General features: G+C 36.3%; 1 protein-coding gene across 1 annotated transcript; it reads right to left on the bottom strand.

Annotated features, from left to right (window-relative positions):
* Positions 1-1,561: 1,561 nt before the first annotated feature.
* pofut1 (protein O-fucosyltransferase 1) lies at positions 1,562-23,745 on the bottom strand. The gene is made up of 7 exons (XM_061972341.1): positions 23,588-23,745; positions 23,321-23,442; positions 18,019-18,201; positions 11,343-11,455; positions 11,079-11,271; positions 10,759-11,001; positions 1,562-2,066 (listed from the first exon to the last, which is right to left on the bottom strand). The coding sequence occupies exons 1-7, from the start codon at positions 23,727-23,729 to the stop codon at positions 1,815-1,817; spliced, it is 1,248 nt and encodes a 415-aa protein (XP_061828325.1). The 5' UTR covers positions 23,730-23,745; the 3' UTR covers positions 1,562-1,814.
* Between the last annotated feature and the right edge of the window lie 327 nt (positions 23,746-24,072).

Raw genomic sequence — 24,072 nt, 5'->3', positions numbered from 1 at the left:
GGGGAACATATTCTAAGTAACAAAGACTTAATTTAGATTTATTTGGACACTAGGGGAACATATTTTAAGTAACAAAGACTCAATTTAGAGTTATTTGGACACTAGGGGAACATATTTTAAGTAACAAAGACTCAATTTAGAGTTATTTGGACACTAGGGGAACACATTCTAAGTAACAAAGACTTAATTTAGAGTTATTTGGACACTAGGGGAACATATTCTAAGTAACAAAGACTAAATTTAGAGTTATTTGGACACTAGGGGAACATATTCTAAGTAACAAAGACTAAATTTAGAGTTATTTGGACACTAGGGGAACATATTCTAAGTAACAAAGACTTAATTTAGAGTTATTTGGACACTAGAGGAACATATTCTAAGTAACAAAGACTTAATTTAGAGTTATTTGGACACGAGGGGAACATATTCTAAGTAACAAAGACTTAATTTAGAGTTATTTGGACACTAGGGGAACATATTCTAAGTAACAAAGACACAATTTAGTTATTTGGACACAAGGGGAACAAATTCTAAGTAACAAAGACTACATTTAGAGTTATTTGGACACTAGGGGAACATATTCTAAGTAACAAAGACTAAATTTAGAGTTACCGGTATTTGGACACTAGGGGAACATATTCTAAATAACAAAGACTAAATTTAGATTTATTTGGACACTAGGGGAACATATTCTAAGTAACAAAGACTAAATTTAGAGTTATTTGGACACTAGGGGAACATATTCTAAATAAAGACACAATTTAGTTATTTGGACACAAGGGGAACAAATTCTAAGTAACAAAGACTACATTTAGAGTTATTTGGACACTAGGGGAACATATTCTAAGTAACAAAGACTAAATTTAGAGTTATTTGGACACTAGGGGAACATATTCTAAATAACAAAGACTACATTTAGATTTATTTGGACACTAGGGGAACATATTCTAAGTAACAAAGACTAAATTTAGAGTTATTTGGACACTAGGGGAACATATTCTAAGTAACAAAGACTTAATTTAGAGTTATTTGGACACTAGGGGAACATATTCTAAGTAACAAAGACTAAATTTAGAGTTATTTGGACACAAGGGGAACATATTCTAAGTACAAAGAGTGAAGAAGTGTTGCTATATATGTCTGCTGAAATAAATACATTCATTCATTCATTGTACTTGTGCAATGACAATAAAGACCTACCTACCTTCCTACCTTCTTATGGGGCATTCATCATCCATTGTTTCTAATATAAAGTAGTGTAAAGTTCTTACTTATATCTGTCAGTAAACTCGCCATGAAAGCGCTAAAACATACCGGTGTAGTGAGTTTACATTATTCACCCAAAGGACTTTAGGTTTTGGAGAGTTGGACGGTTTTTCACAGGACACATTTCCAGCCTTGTTGTTGCACTAGTGAGCCACGGATGAGAAGATGATGCTCCGTTATTGATTGAAGTAAAGTCTGAATGTCATTAAAACAGTTAGCTTCATCTTTTGGCACTTCTTCCACTCCCGTCCTTGCACGCTACAGGCAAATAACTGCAATACTTGTTGATGTTGAAGTATCCAAATATATGTTTATTGTGAAAGAGCTAAAAGTATTAGCACTACCAAGGAAAATGTGTATGAAGTATCCAAACATATGTTTATTGTGAAAGAGCTAAAAGTATTAGCACTACAGAGGAGAATGTGTAAAGTACTGCCATTTTTCTCGAAGACGTCAAGAACTTCTTAGAACCCAAATATAGTCTATTGGCGTCCTAAGAGAGGTCACATGACCCCGCTTATAGTCCGTCTTTCCCTCGCGAGAAGAGGTTAAAGTTCAGTTCTGTTAAATCTGAGTGTGTCCGAGTGGTGCTTTCGTACCCGTTCTGAGTCTGATGCGGTTTTAGCGGCCGTTCCTGGCTGGTCCATGCCAAAAAAGGAGGAGGGAAGGCCGTGGGCGTCCCTCTCTCTCTTGACGAAGGCAGAAAAAGAGGAGACACAGTTTCCGATGAAGTGGTCGGCCTGGCCCAGAATGTAAAGATCCGTCTGGGCCCAGTCAGGATGCAAACTCAGCACTTTTACCTGCAGACAACATCCCCAACAATCTGTCATCACAATAATTATTCATTTTAATGTAACTTTACTTCTGCCAAATGACTTCATTGGGGTCAATTTATTGCCACACGCCCAGGGATTAATAAATTACATTTATATTGCAACTTTATTCTTGTCAAATGTGTTTTTTTCCCTAATATCATCATGTCATTTGTCTCAAAATGTTTTAAAACTTTATTATTGTACAATTTGGATTTTTGTCTTGCAATATAACTTATTGTACAAAATATTACAACTTCTTCGGATGTGAAACACTCGCGATTCAATTTTAATCCGATTTTGACAATTATTGATTCCTCTTCATTGATGGAAAAAAAAAAAGTTCCTAAAAATTATGACGTGTTCTCAAAATATTACCAATACTTAATAACTACAACTTAATTGTTTTCCCATTATATTGTGACTTTATTTTTGTAAAACGACTGTCATTTTTATTATTTTGTCACTTTTTAAAAATCAAAACAAAAGACCTTTATCTTTGTTTGATTTCAGCTTTTTTTAATTGCAACTTTATTCTAGTAAAATTATCCTTTTTTTTTTAAATTTATGACTTTATTCTTGTAAAATGATTTATTAATTTTTTACAATATTGTGACTATACAATCTAAACACCTTTATTCTTGTAAAATAACTTGACTTTTTAAAATTAAACTACAGCAACTACATTCTATTAAAATTATGACTGTATACTCAAATTACATATTCTAGTAAAATTGTAAAAAAAATTCTTAGTATATTATGACTTCATTCTTGTAAAAAGACTACAATTTCCCACGATGTTGCAACTTTTTTTCTTAAAACATTAAAAAGGTATTCCTGCAAAATTGTAAAAAATGTCTTGAATTTGTTTTTGTAAAAATTACGTTTTTTAACAATACTGTGACTTTTTATACAACTTAAATCATAACTTTACCCTTGTAAAATCAATAATTTACTAAATTATGATTATATTCTCAAAATATAAAACAATATTTCTATGACTTAAGACGTATGTATATTCCTGTAAAAAAAGTTTCCTCTGGCAGCGGACGTTGTGACGCACAGCAAGTAAGCGCGGATACGACCTATAAAACATCTTTTGAAATATTTTGTTGATTTTCCAACACCTAACCAAACGTTTTTGTTACATTTTTTATTTTTGAAAAATTTTACCTTTTTTTTGTGCGTTTATACCAATAAAATTACAGCATTTTTAAAATATCAAAGCATTTTCAAAATCAAAATATTACAACTTCATTGTTGAAAAAAAAAAATGTTTCCTAAAAATTATGACACGTTCTCAAAGTATTACAAATACTTAACTACAACTTAATTTTTTCCCCATTGTATTGTGACTTTATTTTTGTAAAACGACTACGGCCATTTTTATTGTTTTGTCACTTTTAAAAAGTCTAAACAAAATACCTTTATTTTTGATTGATTAAAACTTTTTTTAATTGCAACTTTATTCTAGTAAAATTATCTTTTAGATCGAATTATTACTTTATTCTTGTAAAATATTTTTTTTACAACATTGTGACTATAAAAAAATCTAAACACCTTTATTCTTGTAAAATGTATTTTTAAAATCAAACTACAGCAAATATATTAATATTATGACTGTATACTCAAATTACATATTATTCTAGTAAAATTGTAAAAAAAAATTCTTAGTATATTGTGACTTCATTCTTGTAAAAAGACTACTTTTTTCCCACGATGTTGCAACTTTTTTTTTCTTAAAACATTAACAATCTATTCCTGCAAAAGTGTAAAAATGTTCTTGACTTTGTTTTTGTAAAAATTAAGTTTTTTTAACAATACTTTTAATTTAACTTAAATCATAACTTTACCCTTGTAAAATCAATACTTTATTAAATGATGATTATATTCTCAAAATATAAAACAATATTTCTATGACTTAAGACGTATGTATATTCCTGTAAAAAAAGTTTCCTCTGGCAGCGGACGTTGTGACGCACAGCAAGTAAGCGCGGATACGACCTATAAAACATCTTTTGAAATATTTTGTTGATTTTCCAACACCTAACCAAACGTTTTTGTTACATTTTTTATTTTTGAAAAATTGTACCTTTTTTTTGTGCGTTTATACCAATAAAATTACAGCATTTTTTAAATATCAAAGCATTTTCAAAATCAAAATATTACAACTTCATTGTTGAAAAAAAAAAATGTTTCCTAAAAATTATGACACGTTCAAAATATTACAAATACTTAACTACAACTTAATTTTTTCCCCATTTTATTGTGACTTTATTTTTGTAAAACGACTACGGACATTTTTATTATTTTGTCACGTTTAAAAAAATCCAAACAAAAGACCTTTATTTTTGATTGATTACAACTTTTTTTAATTGCAACTTTATTCTAGTAAAATTATCCTTTTTTAAATCAAATTATTACTTTATTCTTGTAAAAAAAATTTTTTTTACAACATTGTGACTATAAAAAAATCTAAACACCTTTATTCTTGTAAAATGTATTTTTAAAATCAAACTACAGCAAATATATTAATATTATGACTGTATACTCAAATTACATATTATTCTAGTAAAATTGTAAAAAAAAATTCTTAGTATATTGTGACTTCATTCTTGTAAAAAGACTACTTTTTTCCCACGATGTTGCAACTTTTTTTTCTTAAAACATTAACAATCTATTCCTGCAAAAGTGTAAAAATGTTCTTGACTTTGTTTTTGTAAAAATTAAGTTTTTTTAACAATACTTTTAATTTAACTTAAATCATAACTTTACCCTTGTAAAATCAATACTTTATTAAATGATGATTATATTCTCAAAATATAAAACAATATTTCTATGACTTAAGACGTATGTATATTCCTGTAAAAAAGGTTCCTCTGGCAGCGAACGTTGTTACGCACAGCAAGTAAGCGCGGATACGACCTATAAAACATCTTTTGAAATATTTTGTTGATTTTCCAACACCTAACCAAACGTTTTTGTTACATTTTTTATTTTTGAAAAATTTTACTTTTTTCTTTTGGTGCTTTTATACCAATAAAATTACAGCATTTTTTAAATATCAAAGCATTTTCAAAATCAAAATATTACAACTTCATTGTTGAAAAAAAAAAAAAGTTTCCTAAAAATTATGACACGTTCTCAAAGTATTACAAATACTTAACTACAACTTAATTTTTTCCCCATTTTATTGTGACTTTATTTTTGTAAAACGACTACGGCCATTTTTATTATTTTGTCACTTTTTAAAAAATCTAAACAAAAGACTTTTATTTTTGATTGATTACAACTTTTTTTAATTGCAACTTTATTCTAGTAAAATTATCCTTTTTTAGATCGAATTACTTTATTCTTGTAAAAAAAATTTTTTTTACAACATTGTGACTTTAAAAAAATCTAAACACCTTTATTCTTGTAAAATGTATTTTTAAAATCAAACTACAGCAAATATATTAATATTATGACTGTATACTCAAATTACATATTATTCTAGTAAAATTGTAAAAAAAAATTCTTAGTATATTGTGACTTCATTCTTGTAAAAAGACTACTTGTTTCCCACGATGTTGCAACTTTTTTTTCTTAAAACATTAAAAATGTATTCCTGCAAAAGTGTAAAAATGTTCTTGACTTTGTTTTTGTAAAAATTAAGTTTTTTTAACAATACTTTTTATATAACTTAAATCATAACTTTACCCTTGTAAAATCAATGCTTTATTAAATTTTGATTGTATTCTCAAAATATTAAAAAAAATGATATGACTTGTCTTTATTCCTGTAAAAAGGACAATACATTTTGCCAATTTTTCTAAATATACACTATATGGCGCACTTAAAATCATTTTTTTTCCTCGAAACTCGACGGTGCGCTTTAGAACCCGGTGCGCCTAATTCTCGTTTTACTTACCGACCTCAAAGCTATTTTATTTGGTACATGGTGAAATTATAAGAGTGACCAGTTGATGGCAGTCAAACATAAGAGACATGTGTAGTCTGCAATATGACTCAAGTAAACAACACCAACATTTTAAAAGTTCCATTGAAAATATAGAACATCACACATGGCGCTCAGAAATCTATCAAAATGTTTTAGTATGACTTTGGTAAGCTATGAAGCCGCACCGCTTGATGGATTGCACTGTGCTGTGCTTCAACATAAGAGTATTATTATGGTGTGTGTATAAAGGTAAGACATTATCTGGCGTTTTGTTTTGCTATATTATGCAATAGCAACTTTTCTTACCTTCTGGTACCTGTTGATTTGTATTTGGGATCTGCATAAGTCCTGAAAAATTGCGCGAGTCCGCCTTTTTAGTCAATAAGCTTCTTCTTTTTCTCTATCTTCTTGTTATGGGACATTCATCCTCCGCTGTTGCCATTTCTAATAAAATTGGGTAAACTTCTTACTTACAACTGTCAGTAAACACACCATGAAAGCGCTAAAACATACCGGTGTAGTGAGTTTACATTATTCACCCAAGGAACTTTAGCTATTAGAGAGTTCCAGTCGGACGGGACACATTTCCAGCCTTGTTGCACTAGTGAACCACGGCTGAGGAGATGCTGCTCCGTTATTGATTGAAGTAAAGTCTGAATGTCATTAAAACAGTTAGCGCCATCTTTTGACACTTCTTCCACTCCCGTCCTTGCACGCTACACCGCTACAACAAAGGTGACGGGGAGAAGACGCTGTCGAAGGTGAGCCACGTAAATAAGACCCGCCCACAAAACGGCGCATCCTGAAGCGACTGTCAGAAAGGGGCTTGAAGATTATGTGTAAAACATCCTCTATGCAACATTTTGACCAAATAACCACCATTACATGTTATGTAGACCACAAGCAAGTCTTTTACATTTAGAAAAGTAAACAATAATATGACTCCTTTAATGCGCCCTATAATCCGGTGCGCCTTATATAAGAAAACAAGATTAAAAAATAGACCATTCATCGGCAGTGCACCTTATAATTCGGTGCGCCCTATCGTCCGGAAAATACGATATTAAAACTTTCTAATAATTAAGTTGTATTCCGATGCCGTCGTACTGCAAGACTTCCTCCACTTATTATTTATTAATGATATTTTTATAGTATGGACTAACTGTTATGATCATGATTAGGGATATCCGATAATGGCTTTTTGCCGAAATTTGATATTCCGATATTGTCCAACTCCTTAATTACCGATACCGATATCAACAGATATATACAGTCATGGAATTAACACATTATTATGCCTAATTTAGACAACCAGGTATGGTGAAGATAAAGTACTTTTCTAAAAAATTAATAAAATAAGATAAATAAATTAAAAACATTTTCTTGAAAAAAAAAGAAAGTAAAACTATATAAAAACAGTTACATAGAAACTAGTAATTAATGAAAATGAGTAAAATTAACTGTTAAAGGGGAACATTGTCACAATTTCAGAATGGTTAAAACTATTAAAAATCAGTTCCCAGTGGCTTATTATATTTTTCGAAGTTTTTTTCAAAATTTTACCCATATCCCTAAAAAAAAGCTTCAAAGTGCCTGATTTTAACCATCGTTATATACACCCGTCCATTTTCCTGTGACGTCACATAGTGAAGCCAACACAAACAAACATGGCGGAAAGAACAGCAAGCTATAGCGACATTAGCTCGGATTCAGACTCGGATTTCAGCGGCTTAAGCGATTCAACAGATTACGCATGTATTGAAACGGATGGTTGTAGTGTGGAGGCAGGTAGCGAAAACGAAATTGAAGAAGAAACTGAAGCTATTGAGCCATATCGGTTTGAACCGTATGCAAGCGAAACCGACGAAAACGACATGACAGCCAGCGACACGGGAGAAAGCGAGGACGAATTCGGCGATCGCCTTCTAACCAACGATTGGTATGTGTTTGTTTGGCATTAAAGGAAACTAACAACTATGAACTAGGTTTACAGCATATGAAATACATTTGGCAACAACATGCACTTTGAGAGTGCAGACAGCCCAATTTTCATCAATTAATATATTCTGTAGACATACCCTCATCCGCGCTCTTTTCCTGAAAGCTGATCTGTCCAGTTTTGGAGTTGATGTCAGCAGGCCAGGGAAGCTAGGGTCGATATTCTTCTCTTGATCATCTTCGGTGGCATAAGGGACGGTGTGAGCCAAGACATCCAGGGGGTTTAGCTCGCTCGTCTGCGGGAACAAACTGCCGCCATTGCTTGCCGTGCTACCGAGGTCCTTTGTCCCTGAATTGCTCACACACTCCGGCAGATTCAATGGGGGTCTGGCGGCAGATTTCTTTGACTTTATCGTTGGAAATGCATCTGCTTTGAGTGTCGCAGGATATCCACACATTCTTGCCATCTCTGTCGTAGCATAGCTTTCGTCGGTAAAGTGTGCGGAACAAACGTCCAATTTCTTGCCACTTTCGTATCTTTGGGCCACTGGTGCAACTTGAATCCGTCCCTGTTCGTGTTGTTACACCCTCCGACAACACACCGACGAGGCATGATGTCTCCAAGGTACGGAAAACAGTCGAAAAAACGGAAAATAACAGAGCTGATTTGACTCGGTGTTTGAGAAAATGGCGGATTGCTTCCCGATGTGACGTCACGTTGTGGCGTCATCGCACCGAGAGCGAATATTAGAAAGGCGTTTAATTCGCCAAAATTCACCCATTTAGAGTTCGGAAATCGGTTAAAAAAATATATGGTCTTTTTTCTGCAACATCAAGGTATATATTGACGCTTACATAGGTCTGGTGATAATGTTCCCCTTTAATGATATTTTTATAGTATGGACTAAATGTTATGATCAGGATTAGGGATGTCCGATGATGGCTTTTTGCCGATATCCGATATTGTCCAACTCTTTAATTACCGATACCGATATCAACAGATACTGTATATACAATCGTGGAATTAACACATTATTATGCCTAATTTGGACAACCAGGTATGGTGAAGATAAGGTACTTTTAAAAAAAAATTAATAAAATAAGATAAATAAATTAAAAACATTTTCTTGAATAAAAAAGAAAGTAAAACAATATAAAAACAGTTACATAGAAACTAGTAATGAATGAAAATGAGTAAAATTAACTGTTAAAGGTTAGTACTATTAGTGGACCAGCAGCACGCACAATCATGTGTGCTTACGGACTGTATCCCTTGCAGACTGTATTGATATATATTGATATATAATGTAGGAACCAGAATATTAATAAAAGAAAGAAACAACCCTTTTGTGTGAATGAGTGTAAATGGGGGAGGGATATGGCGTCACATTAGTGCCAAAAATCCGAGCGCATAAAAACTGTTATTGCGCCGTGCGCGCGACACCCTTTTGCGCGCGCGTGGTGCCTTTTTGCGCACGCGCGGTGCCTTTCTGTGCGCGCGCGGTGCCTTTTTGCTCGCGTGCGGTCCCTTTCTGCGCGCGCGTGACGCCTTTCTGCGCGCTCTCTGTGTACTCCTGGCATCTCTCCTCGCGCTGTCATGTTTCTTTTTGGCACTTTGGGGGCCGGTATGCTTAGACGGCCCCTCCTTTCTGATTGGCTGTGAGCATTTTTCATATGACCAATCATTCTCCAGTGTAGCAACGTCGTAGCCATCTTACCTCGGACAGCTAGCCTCAATCATTACATTGATGTCAATGGTACATGTACTAATTAAATGACCATAACTTGCTCGATTTTCGACCAATTTACAAACGGTTTGCCTTGTTACAAATCTTATTACATGTAGATATGACATAGGATGCTGTACCCGTTGAAATTACCTCTTTCGCTTAAAAAAAAAAAAAAGACTTAATTGTGCAACATAGTTGTGTAGGGTCAGTGTTAGTCAGTTGTCTGATTATTTTAAACAGTTTCAGAATACATTATTAAAAGCTATTTTTAACATTTTAAAAACAAAATTCAAAGATTATTTCATTAATTTTATGGCTGAATCAAAAGAAATTCCATAAATTAGAAAACAAATGTTCAAGAAGAAGTGAAATGATAAAATAATGTTATGGTTGGATGTTATTGCTGGTGGACCAGTTCTGGCTGAAAGATGTGATTATGGTGTTTGTTGTCTTATTATTTATTTGGGTCACATTTTGTATTACCCTGTATTGTGTTTATGTGGTATGAAATAACCTTCATCAGCGCGCAACATTTTTTTATCCACTTCTTCCCCCCTAAATCTTGATACATATTGATGATGACCCGCCCTGCTATACTTCTGATTGGCTCTGAGCATTTTTCAGCATTTTTCGCCTGACCAATCAGAAAGAAGGGGCCGTCTAAGCATACCCGCCCCCAAAGTGCCAAAAAGAAACATGACAGCGCGAGGAGAGATGCCAGGAGTACACAGAGAGCGCACAGAAAGGCACCACGCGCGCGCAAAATGGTGTCGCGCGCGTGCACGAAGTGGAGAATCAGCGCGCGATAACAGTTTTTATGCGCTCGGATTTTTGGCACTAATGTGACGCCATAGAGGGAGGTTTTTTGGGTTGGTGCACTAATTGTAAGTGTATCTTGTGTTTTTTATGTTGATTTAATAAAAAATAAATAAAATAAAATAAAAAAATACCATACCGATAATAAAAAACAAAACGATTCCGATAATTTCCGATATTACATTTTAAAGCATTTATCGGCATCCCTAATCATGATCATGAATTCATCAACGTGTTGAGAAGTGACCTCTCTCACCTTGCCCTTAAAGAGTTTCTCGATGTCGCCGCTGTGGGACTCGGAGTCGGTGGCGATGTAGACGGAGCGAGCCGAGGTCTTCTTCACCCACAGCTTGACGGCGCGGCGGATCTCGGCCAGGTCGGGCAGACACATGGCGGCGGTGAGAGGCAGCGCCGTCTGTCGGCTGTAGCCCACGCACTGCGGGGAGGCCATGAAGTGCGGCCCCGCGTCGCCGCTCTTTAGCAGTTCACAGGCGTTTTGCTGCGCGGAGAACAAGTCTTGACAACATGGAAGACGGTCATTACGGGAGGCGACGCTCCTCTCTGACGACATCTCACCCAGTCGCTGCCGATCCTCAAGTGAATGCCGACATACGGTCTGGTCAGCAGGGAAGCAATGTGCCCCTGACCCTCCTCCGCCATCTTGTCCGACCACACCACGTAGCGCTGCAGACCCACGTGGTCCTCCACCACCGGGAACTGGGCCGGCGCTCCGGGCATGGCCAGGACCGGGTGCTCGTCGGGGGGGAAACTGACACAAACAACCCGTGATTACTCGGTTTAGTGACGCTTTTCAAGGTGAATGAAAGGATTTATTCTCACGTCTTCATCCACTGCTGCCGATGGTAGCTACTGAAGGATATTCCACTAAAAAGAACCGACTCGTCAAATTCCACGCCGGCGTAATCCCAGAACGGACCGAACGGGTTCCCGTCCTGAAAGAAGCAGAATCATCCAAGCACATCAGAGCAATCATGACAGTCATACTTGCCAACCCTCCCGGATTCTCCGGGAGACTCCCGAAATTCAGCACCTCTCCCGAAAACCTCCCGGGACAAATTTTCTCCCGAAAATCAGGCGGACCTGAGTGACGTGTCGACAGCCTGTTTTCAAGTCCGCTTTCCCACAATATAAACAGCATGCCTGCCCAATGACGTTATAACTGTAGAATGATCGAGGGCGAGTTCTTATTTTCTTATGTGGGTTTATTGTTAGGCAGTTTCATTAACGTCCTCTCAGCGCGGCAACAACAGCAGTCACGTTTTCGTCTACCGTAAAGCAGTTCGTCTGCCGTAAACAGCAATGTTGTGACACTCTTAAACAGGACAATACTGCCATCTACTGTGCATGCATATGTGACAATAACATCTACGGCTTTTAGGAGTGCAGTGCACAACTGCGCACACAACAAGGAGACGAAGCAGAATGCATCATCAGAGAGGGTGTTCTGCATGGTTAGAAAAATAGTGACAGAGAATAGAACAAGGATGGACAATTCAACCCTTAACTCAACAATGAGTAGATGAGTGTTATGTGTGTGTATATGTGTAAATAAATGAACACTGAAATTCAAGTATTTCTCTTATTTATATATATATATATATATATATATATATATATATATATATATATATATATATATATATATTAAAATAAATATATATATATATATATATATATATATAGCTAGAATTCACTGAAAGTCAAGTATTTCTTTTATATATATATATCAATCATTCAATCAATGTTTATTTATATAGCCCTAAATCACAAGTGTCTCAAAGGGCTGCACAAGCCACAACGACATCCTCGGTACAAAGCCCACATAAGGGCAAGGAAAAACTCACCCCAGTTCATATATATATATATATATATATATATATATATATATATATATATATATATGAAATACTTGACTTGGTGAATTCTAGCTGTAAATATACTCCTTCCCTCTTAGCCACGCCCCCCCCCCCCCCGAAATCGGAGGTCTCAAGGTTGGCAAGTATGATGACAGTCAGGAAGAAGGCTGAAGAATAGTTGTCTGTGTGTCATTTGGCAACTGGACCACTAGAGGGCAGCATTTCACCACATTCAAGACAGAGTTGACATTAGCCCCATTTAACTGGGCCCATGGGACAAATCTAGCCCATTAGTGACATCACACCCACCTGCCAGTTCACTTCCACATGTAAAACATTTTTGCAGCGGATTCCTATGAACAGAAGAGCGCTCCTGTTTTATAGAGGATCTTCACTAGGATTTTTGCAGCAAATTCATAGAAACAGCAGAGCAATCCTGTTGTATAGAGTAGAGATGTCCGATAATATCGGCCGATAAATGCGTTAAAATGTAATATCGGAAATGATCGGTATCGTTTTTTTTAATTATCGGTATCGTTTTTTTTGTTAGTTTTTTTATTAAATCAACATAAAAAACACAAGATACACTTACAATTAGTGCACCAACCCAAAAAACCTCCCTCCCCCATTTACACCCATTCACACAAAAGGGTTGTTTCTTTCTGTTATTAATATTCTGGTTCCTACATTATATATCAATATATATCAATACAGTCTGCAAGGGATACAGTCCGTAAGCACACATGATTGTGCGTGCTGCTGGTTCACTAATATTACTAACCTTTAACAGTTAATTTTACTAATTTTCATTTATTACTAGTTTCTATGTAACTGTTTTTATATTGTTTTACTTTCTTTTTTATTCGAGAAAATGTTTTTAATATATTTATCTTCTTTTATTAATTTTAAAAAAAAGTACCTTATCTTCACTATACCTGGTTGTCCAAATTAGGCATAATAATGTGTTAATTCCACGACTGCATATATCGATTGATATCGGTATTGGTAATTAAAGAGTTGGACAATATCGGAATATGTTTTTTTGTTTAATTTTTGTCATAAAAAATACAATCATGTGTGCTTACGGACTGTATCCCTGCAGACTGTATTGATATATATTGATATATAATGTAGGAACCAGAATATTAATAACAGAAAGAAACAACCCTTTTGTGTGAATGAGTGTAAATGGGGGAGGGAGGTTTTTTGGGTTGGTGCACTAATTGTAAGTGTATCTTGTGCTTTTTTTGTTGATTTAATAAATAAAAAAATAAAAACAATTTTTATTTTTTTCTTGTGCGGCCCGGTATTAATCGATCCACGGACCGGTTGGGGACCACTGGTATAGAGCAGTGGTTCTCAAATGGGGGTACGCGTACCCCTGGGGGTACTTGAAGGTATGCCAAGGGGTACGTGAGATTTTTTTTAAATGTCTGTCAAAAAGAACTGTGAAAAGAAATGCAACAATGCAATAGTCAGTGTTGACAGCTAGATTTTTTTGTGGACATGTTCCATAAATATTGATGTTAAAGATTTCTTTTTTGTGAAGAAATGTTTAGAATTAAGTTCATGAATCCAGATGGATCTCTATTACAATCCCCAAAGAGGGCACTTTAAGTTGATGATTACTTCTATGTGTAGAAATCTTTATTTATAATTGAATCACTTGTTTATTTTTCAGTATGTTTTTTGTTATTTTTATATCTTTTTTTCCAAATAGTTCAAGAAAGACCACAACAAATGAGCAATATTTTGCACTGTTATACAATTTAATACATCAGAAACTGATGACATAGTGCTGTATTTTACTTCTTTATCTCTTTTTTTCAACCAAAAATGCTTTGCTCTGATTAGGGGGTACTTGAATTAAAAAAATGTTCACAGGGGGTACATCACTGAAAAAAGGTTGAGAACCACTGGTATAGAGGATCTTTGACAAGCATTTTTGCAGTAGGTCATTAAAAACAGCAGAGCGCTCCTGTTATATAGAGGACCTTTGACTATAATTTTTGCGGCAGATTCCTAAAAACAGCAGAGCACTCCTGTTGTATAGAGGATCTTTGACCAGCATTTTTGCAGTGGGTCATTTAAAAAACAGCAGAGCGCTCCTGTCATGGAAAGGATTTATGACTAGCATTTTTACAGCAAATCCCTCCTGTTACATAGAGGATATTTGACTAGCCTTTCTGCAGCAGATTCCTAAAAAAAAAAGTCACATGTCACAGAGAATTTTTAACTAGCAATTTTGCAGTTGGTCATTAAAAACAGCATTTTTTTTTTTTCAGTAAGATTCCCAAAAACAGCAGAGCACATCTGTCATGTAGAGCAGTGGTTCTCAACCTTTTTTCAGTGATGTACCCCCTGTGAATTTTTTTTTAATTCAAGTACCCCGTAATCAGAGCAAAGCATTTTTGGTTGAAAAAAAAGAGATAAAGAAGTAAAATACAGCACTATGTCTTCAGTTTCTGATGTATTGAATTGTATAACAGTGCAAAATATTGCTCAGTTGTAGTGGTCTTTCTTGAACTATTTGGAAAAAAAGATAGGTTTTTATTTATATTTATAAAAGATTTTTGAATTGTTGCTATTTTTAGAATTTTTTTTTTTTTTAAACTCACGTACCCCTTGGCATACCTTCAAGTACCCCCAGGGGTACGCGTACCCCCATTTGAGAACCACTGATGTAGAGGATCTATGCCTAGCATCTTAACAGCAAGCACCCCTGTTTAGAGAGGATCTCTGACTAGCATTTTTGCAGTTCATTAAAAAATAGCAAGAAGTATGATTCCTAAAAACAGCAGAACAGTCCTGTTAAATAAAATATATTTGACTAGCATCCTTGAAGCAGATTTCTTAAAAACAGCAAAGCAATCCTGTTATTAAGGGTGTAATGGTACACAAAAATGTCGGTTCGGTACGTACCTCGGTGTAGAGGTCACGGTTCGGTTCATTTTCGGTACAGTAAGAAAACAACAAAATATACATTTTTTGGTTATTTATTTACCAAATGTGTAAACAATGGCATAACATACATACAGTATACACACAGGGTCCATTGCCAGGGTTAATGTGGTCAACATACGGTATATAAAATAAAAACTAAATAAGATAAGGCTTAGAATGATTTCTTAACAAAACCTTTCTACATATAAAGAGCTTTTTTTGATTGATTGATTGAGACTTTTATTAGTAGATTGCACAGTACAGTACATATTCCGTACAATTGACCACTAAATGGTAACACCCCAATAAGTTTTTCAACTTGTTTAAGTCGAGGTCCACGTTAATCAACATTAAACTGCCTCAAGTTGTTGCTCAGATTAAATAAAATGACAACTTTTCTTCTACGTATAAAAAGTGCAACATTAAACAGTTTCAAGTCAACTCAGCCTCAGATTAACTTTTCTTTACCCCCCCAGCCTGGCTAACTTGGCAGTAAGAGGATATATGGGCTCATTGTTCTTCCACCATAGAAGTGGGTCAAAATCTAGTTTCTAATGCAATATGGACTAATATCTGCTGCTATAAAAACATTTGTTATTGCTTAAGCCCTGCCTGACTCGCCGAGGAGTGGCTGCTTGAATGCGGTGGTGACGCTTCAAATGGGTTAGCACACGAGTCAGCAACCCGCGGCTCCGGAGCCGCATGCGGCTCTTTGATCACTCTGATGCGGCTCAGCTGCTTACTTGCCGACCCTCCCGATTTTCCCGGGAGATTTCCGGATTTCAGTGCCTCTGGCAGAAAACTCCCGGGATTAATATTCTTCGATTTTCACCCTAACAATAATAATAAGGGCGTGCCATGATGGTACAGCATTCAGCACCCTCTACAATCTGTACAAACAGCGTGCCAGCCCAGCCTTTTGTTGTATGCATTTTCTACTTGCACACGCAAGTGATAGCAAGGCATACTTGGTCAACAGCCACACAGGTTACACTGACGGTGGCCATATAAAATAACTTTAACATTCTTACTAATAATGCGCCACACTTTGAACCAAAACCAAACAAGAATGACAAACACATTTCGGGAGAACATCTGCACCTTAACACAACATAAACACGACAGAACAAATACCCAGAATCCCATGCAGCCCTGACTCTTCCGGGCTACATTATACACCCCTGCTACCACCAAACCCCGCCCCCGCCCCCACCCCAACCCTGCCCCCCCCCTCAGTGCGTCGGTTGATGTGGGCGGGGTTTGGTAGCGGGTGTGTATAATGTAGCCCGGAAGGGTCAGGGCTGCATGGGATTCTGGGTATTTGTTCTGTTGTGTTTATGTTGTGTTACGGTGCGGATGTTCTCCCGAAATGTGTTTGTCATTCTTGTTTGGTGTGGGTTCACAGTGTGGCGCATTATTAGTAAGAGTGTTAACGTTTATACCGCCACCGTCAGTGTAACCTGTGTGGTTGTTGACCAACTATGCCTTGCTGTCATTTACGTGAGCAAGCAGAAGTCCCATCCCACATGTAGCTGGGCGCTATATGCTGTACCATCACGGCACGTTCGAGAGAAGAGATGCCCTGAATTTCGTTGCATGCTGGAAAAATTGGGAGGTTGACAAGTCAAGCGCCATTCATACAAAACTCGAAACCCTTGGTTTATACATAGCACAAAGCAAAAAAAAAAACTTTGTATGCAGTGTCATTTCATTTTAATTTTCAAAATAATTTTGTCGCTCCCATTGATTTCTTTGATTTGTGAAACTGGTCAAAATGGCTCTTTGACTGGTAAAGGTTGCCGACCCCTGGGTTAGCATGAGTTATGAGAGTAGCGTATGTGTGTGCGTGTGTGTGTGGCCCTTTAATATGTGACAGCATGTGAGGTGAGTGTGTGGGCGAGCGAGGTGAGGGAGTGCGGGGAGTGGCTAGCGTTTTGTTGGATTGGATGTGTGCAAGACCTCATTAAAGCCACAACTAAATCGCCGGACTCGTCATTTACCCTGGAGTCCGGAGCTGTGGAGACCCACTGCCGGGTAGAGTGAAGGGTGTTGCCCCTGAGAATACATTGGCTCTGGAGGAGTGTCTCGCCTGCGCTCCTCGACTACGGTCTGGGAGCCGGAAGCAGGAAAGGTGCGACACATGTTTGACGTGCTGTCAGAAGCAGCCGCTGAACAATGTCGGCAAACCTCCATCCTCCATTGTTGTATCGCACAGCCAAAGTGTTCCCAAACGGGAGATCTTAACGAGGCAGGAGGGTCTTTTACATGTTGTCCTAGCCCGGTCGCTGCTAGCACATGTACTCGTTCGGTACACCTCCGAACCGAACCGAAACCCCCGTACCGAAACGGTTCAATACAAATACACGTACCGTTACACCCCTACCTGTTATATATTCTTTGATAAGCATTTTTGCACTATGTCATTAAAAACAGAAGAACGCTTCTGTTACATAGAGGATCTTTGACTAGCATTTCTGCAACAGCTTTTTAGAAGCCTTGTTGCAGATTATCTTTGACTAGCACTCATGCCATATCGAGGATCTTTGACTAACATATTTCTTATGTTTGAAATTCAGCCCTGGTTGCTATTATCTATTTGGGAAGGTACAAATGTTTAGACATGGCAGAGCTCTAATTGGACAATATTACAAAAGATGAGCCATAATGAAAGTGTGGCCCCCATGGCGGACCCTCACCTTCATGGGACAGGAGAGTTTGTCGGCGCTCCGCTGAGCAGCCGCCTCGAAGCAATAGGCCTTCCTGTGTCCTGGAGGCCAGTGTTGGTCTGCCAGCTCCCTCATGAAGTCCTCCAAAGCCACCACGCGATGGTAGGCGGACAAGGCCTCCAGTTTGAAGAAGTCCCTGTATGGGACGTGGACCTGCAGAAACATGGAAGATGACGCCTGTGCAATGGTTCATGACGTTATCACGTTGCCATAATCCTGCTAGTGTTTACAAACCCTGTTTCCATATGAGTTGGGAAATTGTGTTAGATGTAAATATAAACGGAATACAATGATTTGCAAATCATTTTCAACCCATATTCAGTTGAATATGCTACAAAGACAACATATTTGATGTTCAAACTGATAAACATTTTTTTTAATGCAAATAATCATTAACTTTAGAATTTGATGCCAGCAACACGTGACAAAGAAGTTGGGAAAGGTGGCAATAAATACTGATAAAGTTGAGGAATGCTCATCAAACACTTATTTGGAACATCCCACAGGTGAACAGGCAAATTGGGAACAGGTGGGTGCCATGATTGGGTATAATAATAGATTCCATGAAATGCTCAGTCATTCATAAACAAGGATGGGGCGAGGGTCACCACTTTGTCAACAAATGCGTAAATGCGTTGTTGAACAGTTTAAGAAAAACCTTTCTCAAGCAGCTATTGCAAGGAATTTAGGGATTTCACCATCTACGGTCCGTAATATCATCAAAGGGTTCAGAGAATCTGGAAAAATCACTGCACGTAAGCAGCTAAGCCCGTGACCTTCGATCCCTCAGGCTGTACTGCATCAACAAGAAACATTAGTGTGTAAAGGATATCACCACATGGGCTCAGGAACACTTCCGAAACCCACTGTCAGTAACTACAGTTGGTCGCTACATCTGTAAGTGCAAGTTAAAACTCTCTTATGCAAGGCGAAAACCGTTTATCAACAACACCCAGAAACGCAGTCGGCTTCGCTGGGCCTGAGCTCATCTAAGATGGACTGATACAAAGTGGAAAAGTGTTCTGTGGTCTGACGAGTCCACATTTCAAATTGTTTTTGGAAACTGTGGACATCGTGTCCTCCGGACCAAAGAGGAAAAGAACCATCCGGATTGTTATAGGCGCAAAGTTGAAAAGCCAGCATGTGTGATGGTATGGGGGTGTATTAGTGCCCAAGACATGGGTAACTTACACATCTGTGAAGGCGCCATTAATGCTAAAAAGGTACATATAGATTTTGGAGCAACATATGTTGCCATCCAAGCAACGTTACCATGGACGCCCCTGCTTATTTCAGCAAGACAATGCCAAGCCACGTGTTACATCAACATGGCTTCATAGTAAAAGAGTGCGGGTACTAGACTGGCCTGCCTGTAGTCCAGATCTGTCTCCCATTGAAAATGTGTGGCGCATTATGAAGCCTAAAATAGCACAACGGAGACCCCCGGACTGTTGAACAACTTAAGCTGTACATCAAGCAAGAATGGGAAAGAATTCCACCTGAGAAGCTTAAAATATGTGTCTCCTCAGTTCCCAAACGTTTACTGAGTGTTGTTAAAAGGAAAGGCCATGTAACACAGTGGTGAACATGCCCTTTCCCAACTACTTTGGCACGTGTTGCAGCCATGAAATTCTAAGTTAATTATTATTTGCAAAAAAAAAATTTTTTTTTTGCCTGTTCACCTGTGGGATGTTCCAAATAAGTGTTTGATGAGCATTCCTCAACTTTATCAGTATTTATTGCCACCTTTCCCAACTTCTTTGTCACGTGTTGCTGGCATCAAATTCTAAAGTTAATGATTATTTGCAAAAAAAAAAAAGTTTATCAGTTTGAACATCAAATATTTTGTCTTTGTAGCATATTTAACTGAATATGGGTTGAAAATGATTTGCAAATCATTGTATTCCGTTTATATTTACATCTAACACAATTTCCCAACTCATATGGAAAAGGTGTTTGTAGACTGTTAAGTAAATTAGTAAGTAGGTAAATAAGTAAGCAGGTAAATAGGTGTGTAGGTAGTAAATATTAGGTAAGTAAGTTACTAGGTAGATGAGTAAACAGGTAAGTAGGTAAATATGTCGGCAGGTAAGTAAGTTAACAGGTAAATAAGTAGATGGGTAAGTAAATTAGTAAGTAGGTAAATAAGTAAGCAGGTAAATAGGTAGTAAATATTAGGTAAGTAAGTTAGTAGGTAGATAAGTAAGCAGGTAAGTAGGTAAGTACATTAACAGGTAAATAAGTAGGCAGGTGAATAGGTAAATAAGTAGATGGGTAAGTAAATTAGTATGTAGGTAAATTAGTAAGCAGGTAAATAGGCGTGTAGGTAGTAAATATTAGGTAAGTAAGTTAGTAGGTAGATAAGTAAGCTGGTAAGTAGGTAAATATGTCGGTAGGTAAGTAAGTTAACAGGTAAATAAGTAGATGGGTAAGTACATTAGTAAGTAGGTAAATACGTAAGCAGGTAAATAGGTAGTAAATATTAGGTAACTAAGTTAGTAGGTAGATAAGTAAGTAGGTAAGTAAGTTAACAGGTAAATAAGTAGGCAGGTGAGTAGGTAAATAAGTAGATGGGTAAGTAGATTAGTAAGTAGGTAAATAAGTAAGCAGGTAAATAGGTTTGTAGGTAGTAAATATTAGGTAAGTAAGTTAGTAGGTATATAAGTAAGCAGGTAAGTAGGTAAATATGTCGGTAGGTAAGTAAGTTAACAGGTAAATAAGTAGATGGGTAAGTAAATTAGTAAGTATGTAAATAAGTAAGCAGGTAAATAGGTGTGTAGGTAGTAAATATTAGGTAAGTTAGTAGGTAGATAAGTAAGCAGGTAAATATGTCGGTAGGTAAGTAAGTTAACAGGTAAATAAGTAGATGGGTAAGTAAATTAGTAAGTAGGTAAATAAGTAAGCAGGTAAATAGGTGTGTTAGGTAAGTAAGTTATTGGGTAGATATGTAAGCAGGTAAGTAGGTAAATATGTTGGTAGGTAAGCAAGTTAACAGGTAAATAATTAGATGGGTAAGTAAATTAGTAAGTAGGTAAATAAGTAAGCAGGTAAATAGGTAGTAAATATTAGGTAAGTAAGTTAGTAGGTAGATAAGTAAGCAGGTAAGTAAGTAAGTAAGTTAACAGGTAAATAAGTAGGCAGGTGAGTATGTAAATAAGAAAGCAGATGAATAGGTGTGTAGGTAGTAGATATTAGGTAAGTAAGATATTAGGTAGATAAGTAAGCAGGTAAGTATGTTGGTAGGTAAATAAGTTAACAGGTAAATAAGTAGATGGGTAAGTAAATTAGTAAGTAGGTAAATAGGTGTGTAGATAGTAAATATTAGGTAAGTAAGTTAGTAGGTAGATAAGATAAGGTAAGTAGGTAAGTAAGTTAACAGGTAAATAAGTAGACAGGTGAGTAGGCAAGTAAGTAGATGGGTAAGTAAATTAGTAAGTAGGTAAATAAGTAAGCAGGTAAATAGGTGTGTAGGTAGTAAATATTAGGTAAGTTAGTAGGTAGATAAGTAAGCAGGTAAATATGTCGGTAGGTAAGTAAGTTAACAGGTAAATAAGTAGATGGGTAAGTAAATTAGTAAGTAGGTAAATAAGTAAGCAGGTAAATAGGTGTGTTAGGTAAGTAAGTTATTGGGTAGATATGTAAGCAGGTAAGTAGGTAAATATGTTGGTAGGTAAGCAAGTTAACAGGTAAATAATTAGATGGGTAAGTAAATTAGTAAGTAGGTAAATAAGTAAGCAGGTAAATAGGTAGTAAATATTAGGTAAGTAAGTTAGTAGGTAGATAAGTAAGCAGGTAAGTAAGTAAGTAAGTTAACAGGTAAATAAGTAGGCAGGTGAGTATGTAAATAAGAAAGCAGATGAATAGGTGTGTAGGTAGTAGATATTAGTTAAGTAAGATATTAGGTAGATAAGTAAGCAGGTAAGTATGTTGGTAGGTAAATAAGTTAACAGGTAAATAAGTAGATGGGTAAGTAAATTAGTAAGTAGGTAAATAGGTGTGTAGGTAGTAAATATTAGGTAAGTAAGTTAGTAGGTAGATAAGATAAGGTAAGTAGGTAAGTAAGTTAACAGGTAAATAAGTAGACAGGTGAGTAGGCAAGTAAGTAGATGGGTAAGTAAATTAGTAAGTAGGTAAATAAGTAAGCAGGTAAATAGGTGTGTAGGTAGTAAATATTAGGTAAGTAAGTTAGTAGGTAGCTAAGTAAGCAGGTAAATATGTCAGTAGGTAAGTAAGTTAACAGGTAAATAAGTAGATGGGCAAGTAAATTAGTAAGTAGGTAAATTAGTAAGCACGTAAATAGGTGTGTAGGTAGTAAATATTAGGTAAGTAAGTTATTAGGTAGATATGTAAGCAGGTAAGTAGGTAAATATGTTGGTAGGTAAGCAAGTTAACAGGTAAATAATTAGATGGGTAAGTAAATTAGTAAGCAGGTAAATAGGAAGTAAATATTAGGTAAGTAAGTTAGTAGGTAGATAAGTAAGCAGGTAAGTAGGTAAGTAAGTTAACAGGTAAATAAGTAGGCAGGTGAGTATGTAAATAAGTAAGCAGATAAATAGGTGTGTAGGTAGTAGATATTAGGTAAGTAAGATATTAGGTAGATGAGTAAGTAGGTAAATATGTTGGTAGGTAAATAAGTTAACAGGTAAATAAGTAGATGGGTAAGTAAATTAGTAAGTAGGTAAATAGGTGTGTAGGTAGTAAATATTAGGTAAGTAAGTTAGTAGGTAGATAAGATAAGGTAAGTAGGTAAGTAAGTTAACAGGTAAATAAGTAGACAGGTGAGTAGGCAAGTAAGTAGATGGGTAAGTAAATTAGTAAGTAGGTAAATAAGTAAGCAGGTAAATAGGTGTGTAGGTAGTAAATATTAGGTAAGTAAGTTAGTAGGTAGCTAAGTAAGCAGGTAAATATGTCAGTAGGTAAGTAAGTTAACAGGTAAATAAGTAGATGGGCAAGTAAATTAGTAAGTAGGTAAATTAGTAAGCACGTAAATAGGTGTGTAGGTAGTAAATATTAGGTAAGTAAGTTATTAGGTAGATAAGTAAGCAGGTAAGTAAGTTAACAGGTAAATAAGTAGGCAGGTGAGTAGGTAAATAAGTCGATGGGTAAGTAAATTAGTAAGTAGGTAAATTGGTGTGTAGGTAGTAAATATTAGGTAAGGAAGTTAGTAGGTAGAGATGTAAGCAGGTAAATATGTCGGTAGGTAAGTAAGTTAGCAGGTAAATAAGTAGTTATATAAGTAAATAAAGTAGTAAATAAATACGTGTGTAGTTACATTGGTGTATGGAGGAGTGTGATGCCGGTACACAATCCAAGGAGGGACTGCCAAGGTTCGGTTTAACATCTTCGCAAAGGCCAGAGAACCCAGGAAGTGGTCTGCTTGGTTCCCAAAGCGACCTGAGCAAAGAAAGACAAACATGTTTTATTTCTTATTTCTTATTCGTGTTTCATGAGCGAAATAAGAAACAATAGCTGCCTGATGATGAATTACCTACAACTAGGAATAATGGCATCTAAAGGCGAGAATGCAAGTGTTTATTACCCATGCAAGGACAGTACAACACGTAACCATGTTCATCCCACCGGAGATCTCCCGCAGCCGTCCGACAACTTTGCTGTAAGAGTAAAGAAAAGAAATAAAAGAATGTCACAGTTTGTGATGCGAGCTTTTTTCTGACCGCCATTGTGGTTTATATTAACTCCCAGCATGCAACGCGCGGGCTTCTGCTCCTGCAGTGGTGCAGTGAAAGCGCGTGTTAGAGCGTTTGTTGCCACCTAGAGGGCTAAAAGCGTATTGCATCAGGTTTTTAATTGAACTAAAAAAAGACTTGTTTTTACAATTGATGATACAACGTGTTAGTATTTACTGCTTTTTTTTAACAGCAACTTAAACGTACACATGCTGTGTTAGTTCCACAAAATTATCTTTAAATAGTCGCATATATGTTTATTTAATGCATTTTTCATGAAAAAAAAAACCACTTTGAAGAGGTTTGTAGGCTTTAGTGACGTGTGGTGTCAATGTAA

The sequence above is a fragment of the Nerophis lumbriciformis genome, linkage group LG01 (genome assembly GCF_033978685.3).
Source record: "Nerophis lumbriciformis linkage group LG01, RoL_Nlum_v2.1, whole genome shotgun sequence".
NCBI lineage: Eukaryota > Metazoa > Chordata > Actinopteri > Syngnathiformes > Syngnathidae > Nerophis > Nerophis lumbriciformis.
This window is presented reverse-complemented; position numbering and strand designations above follow the sequence as displayed.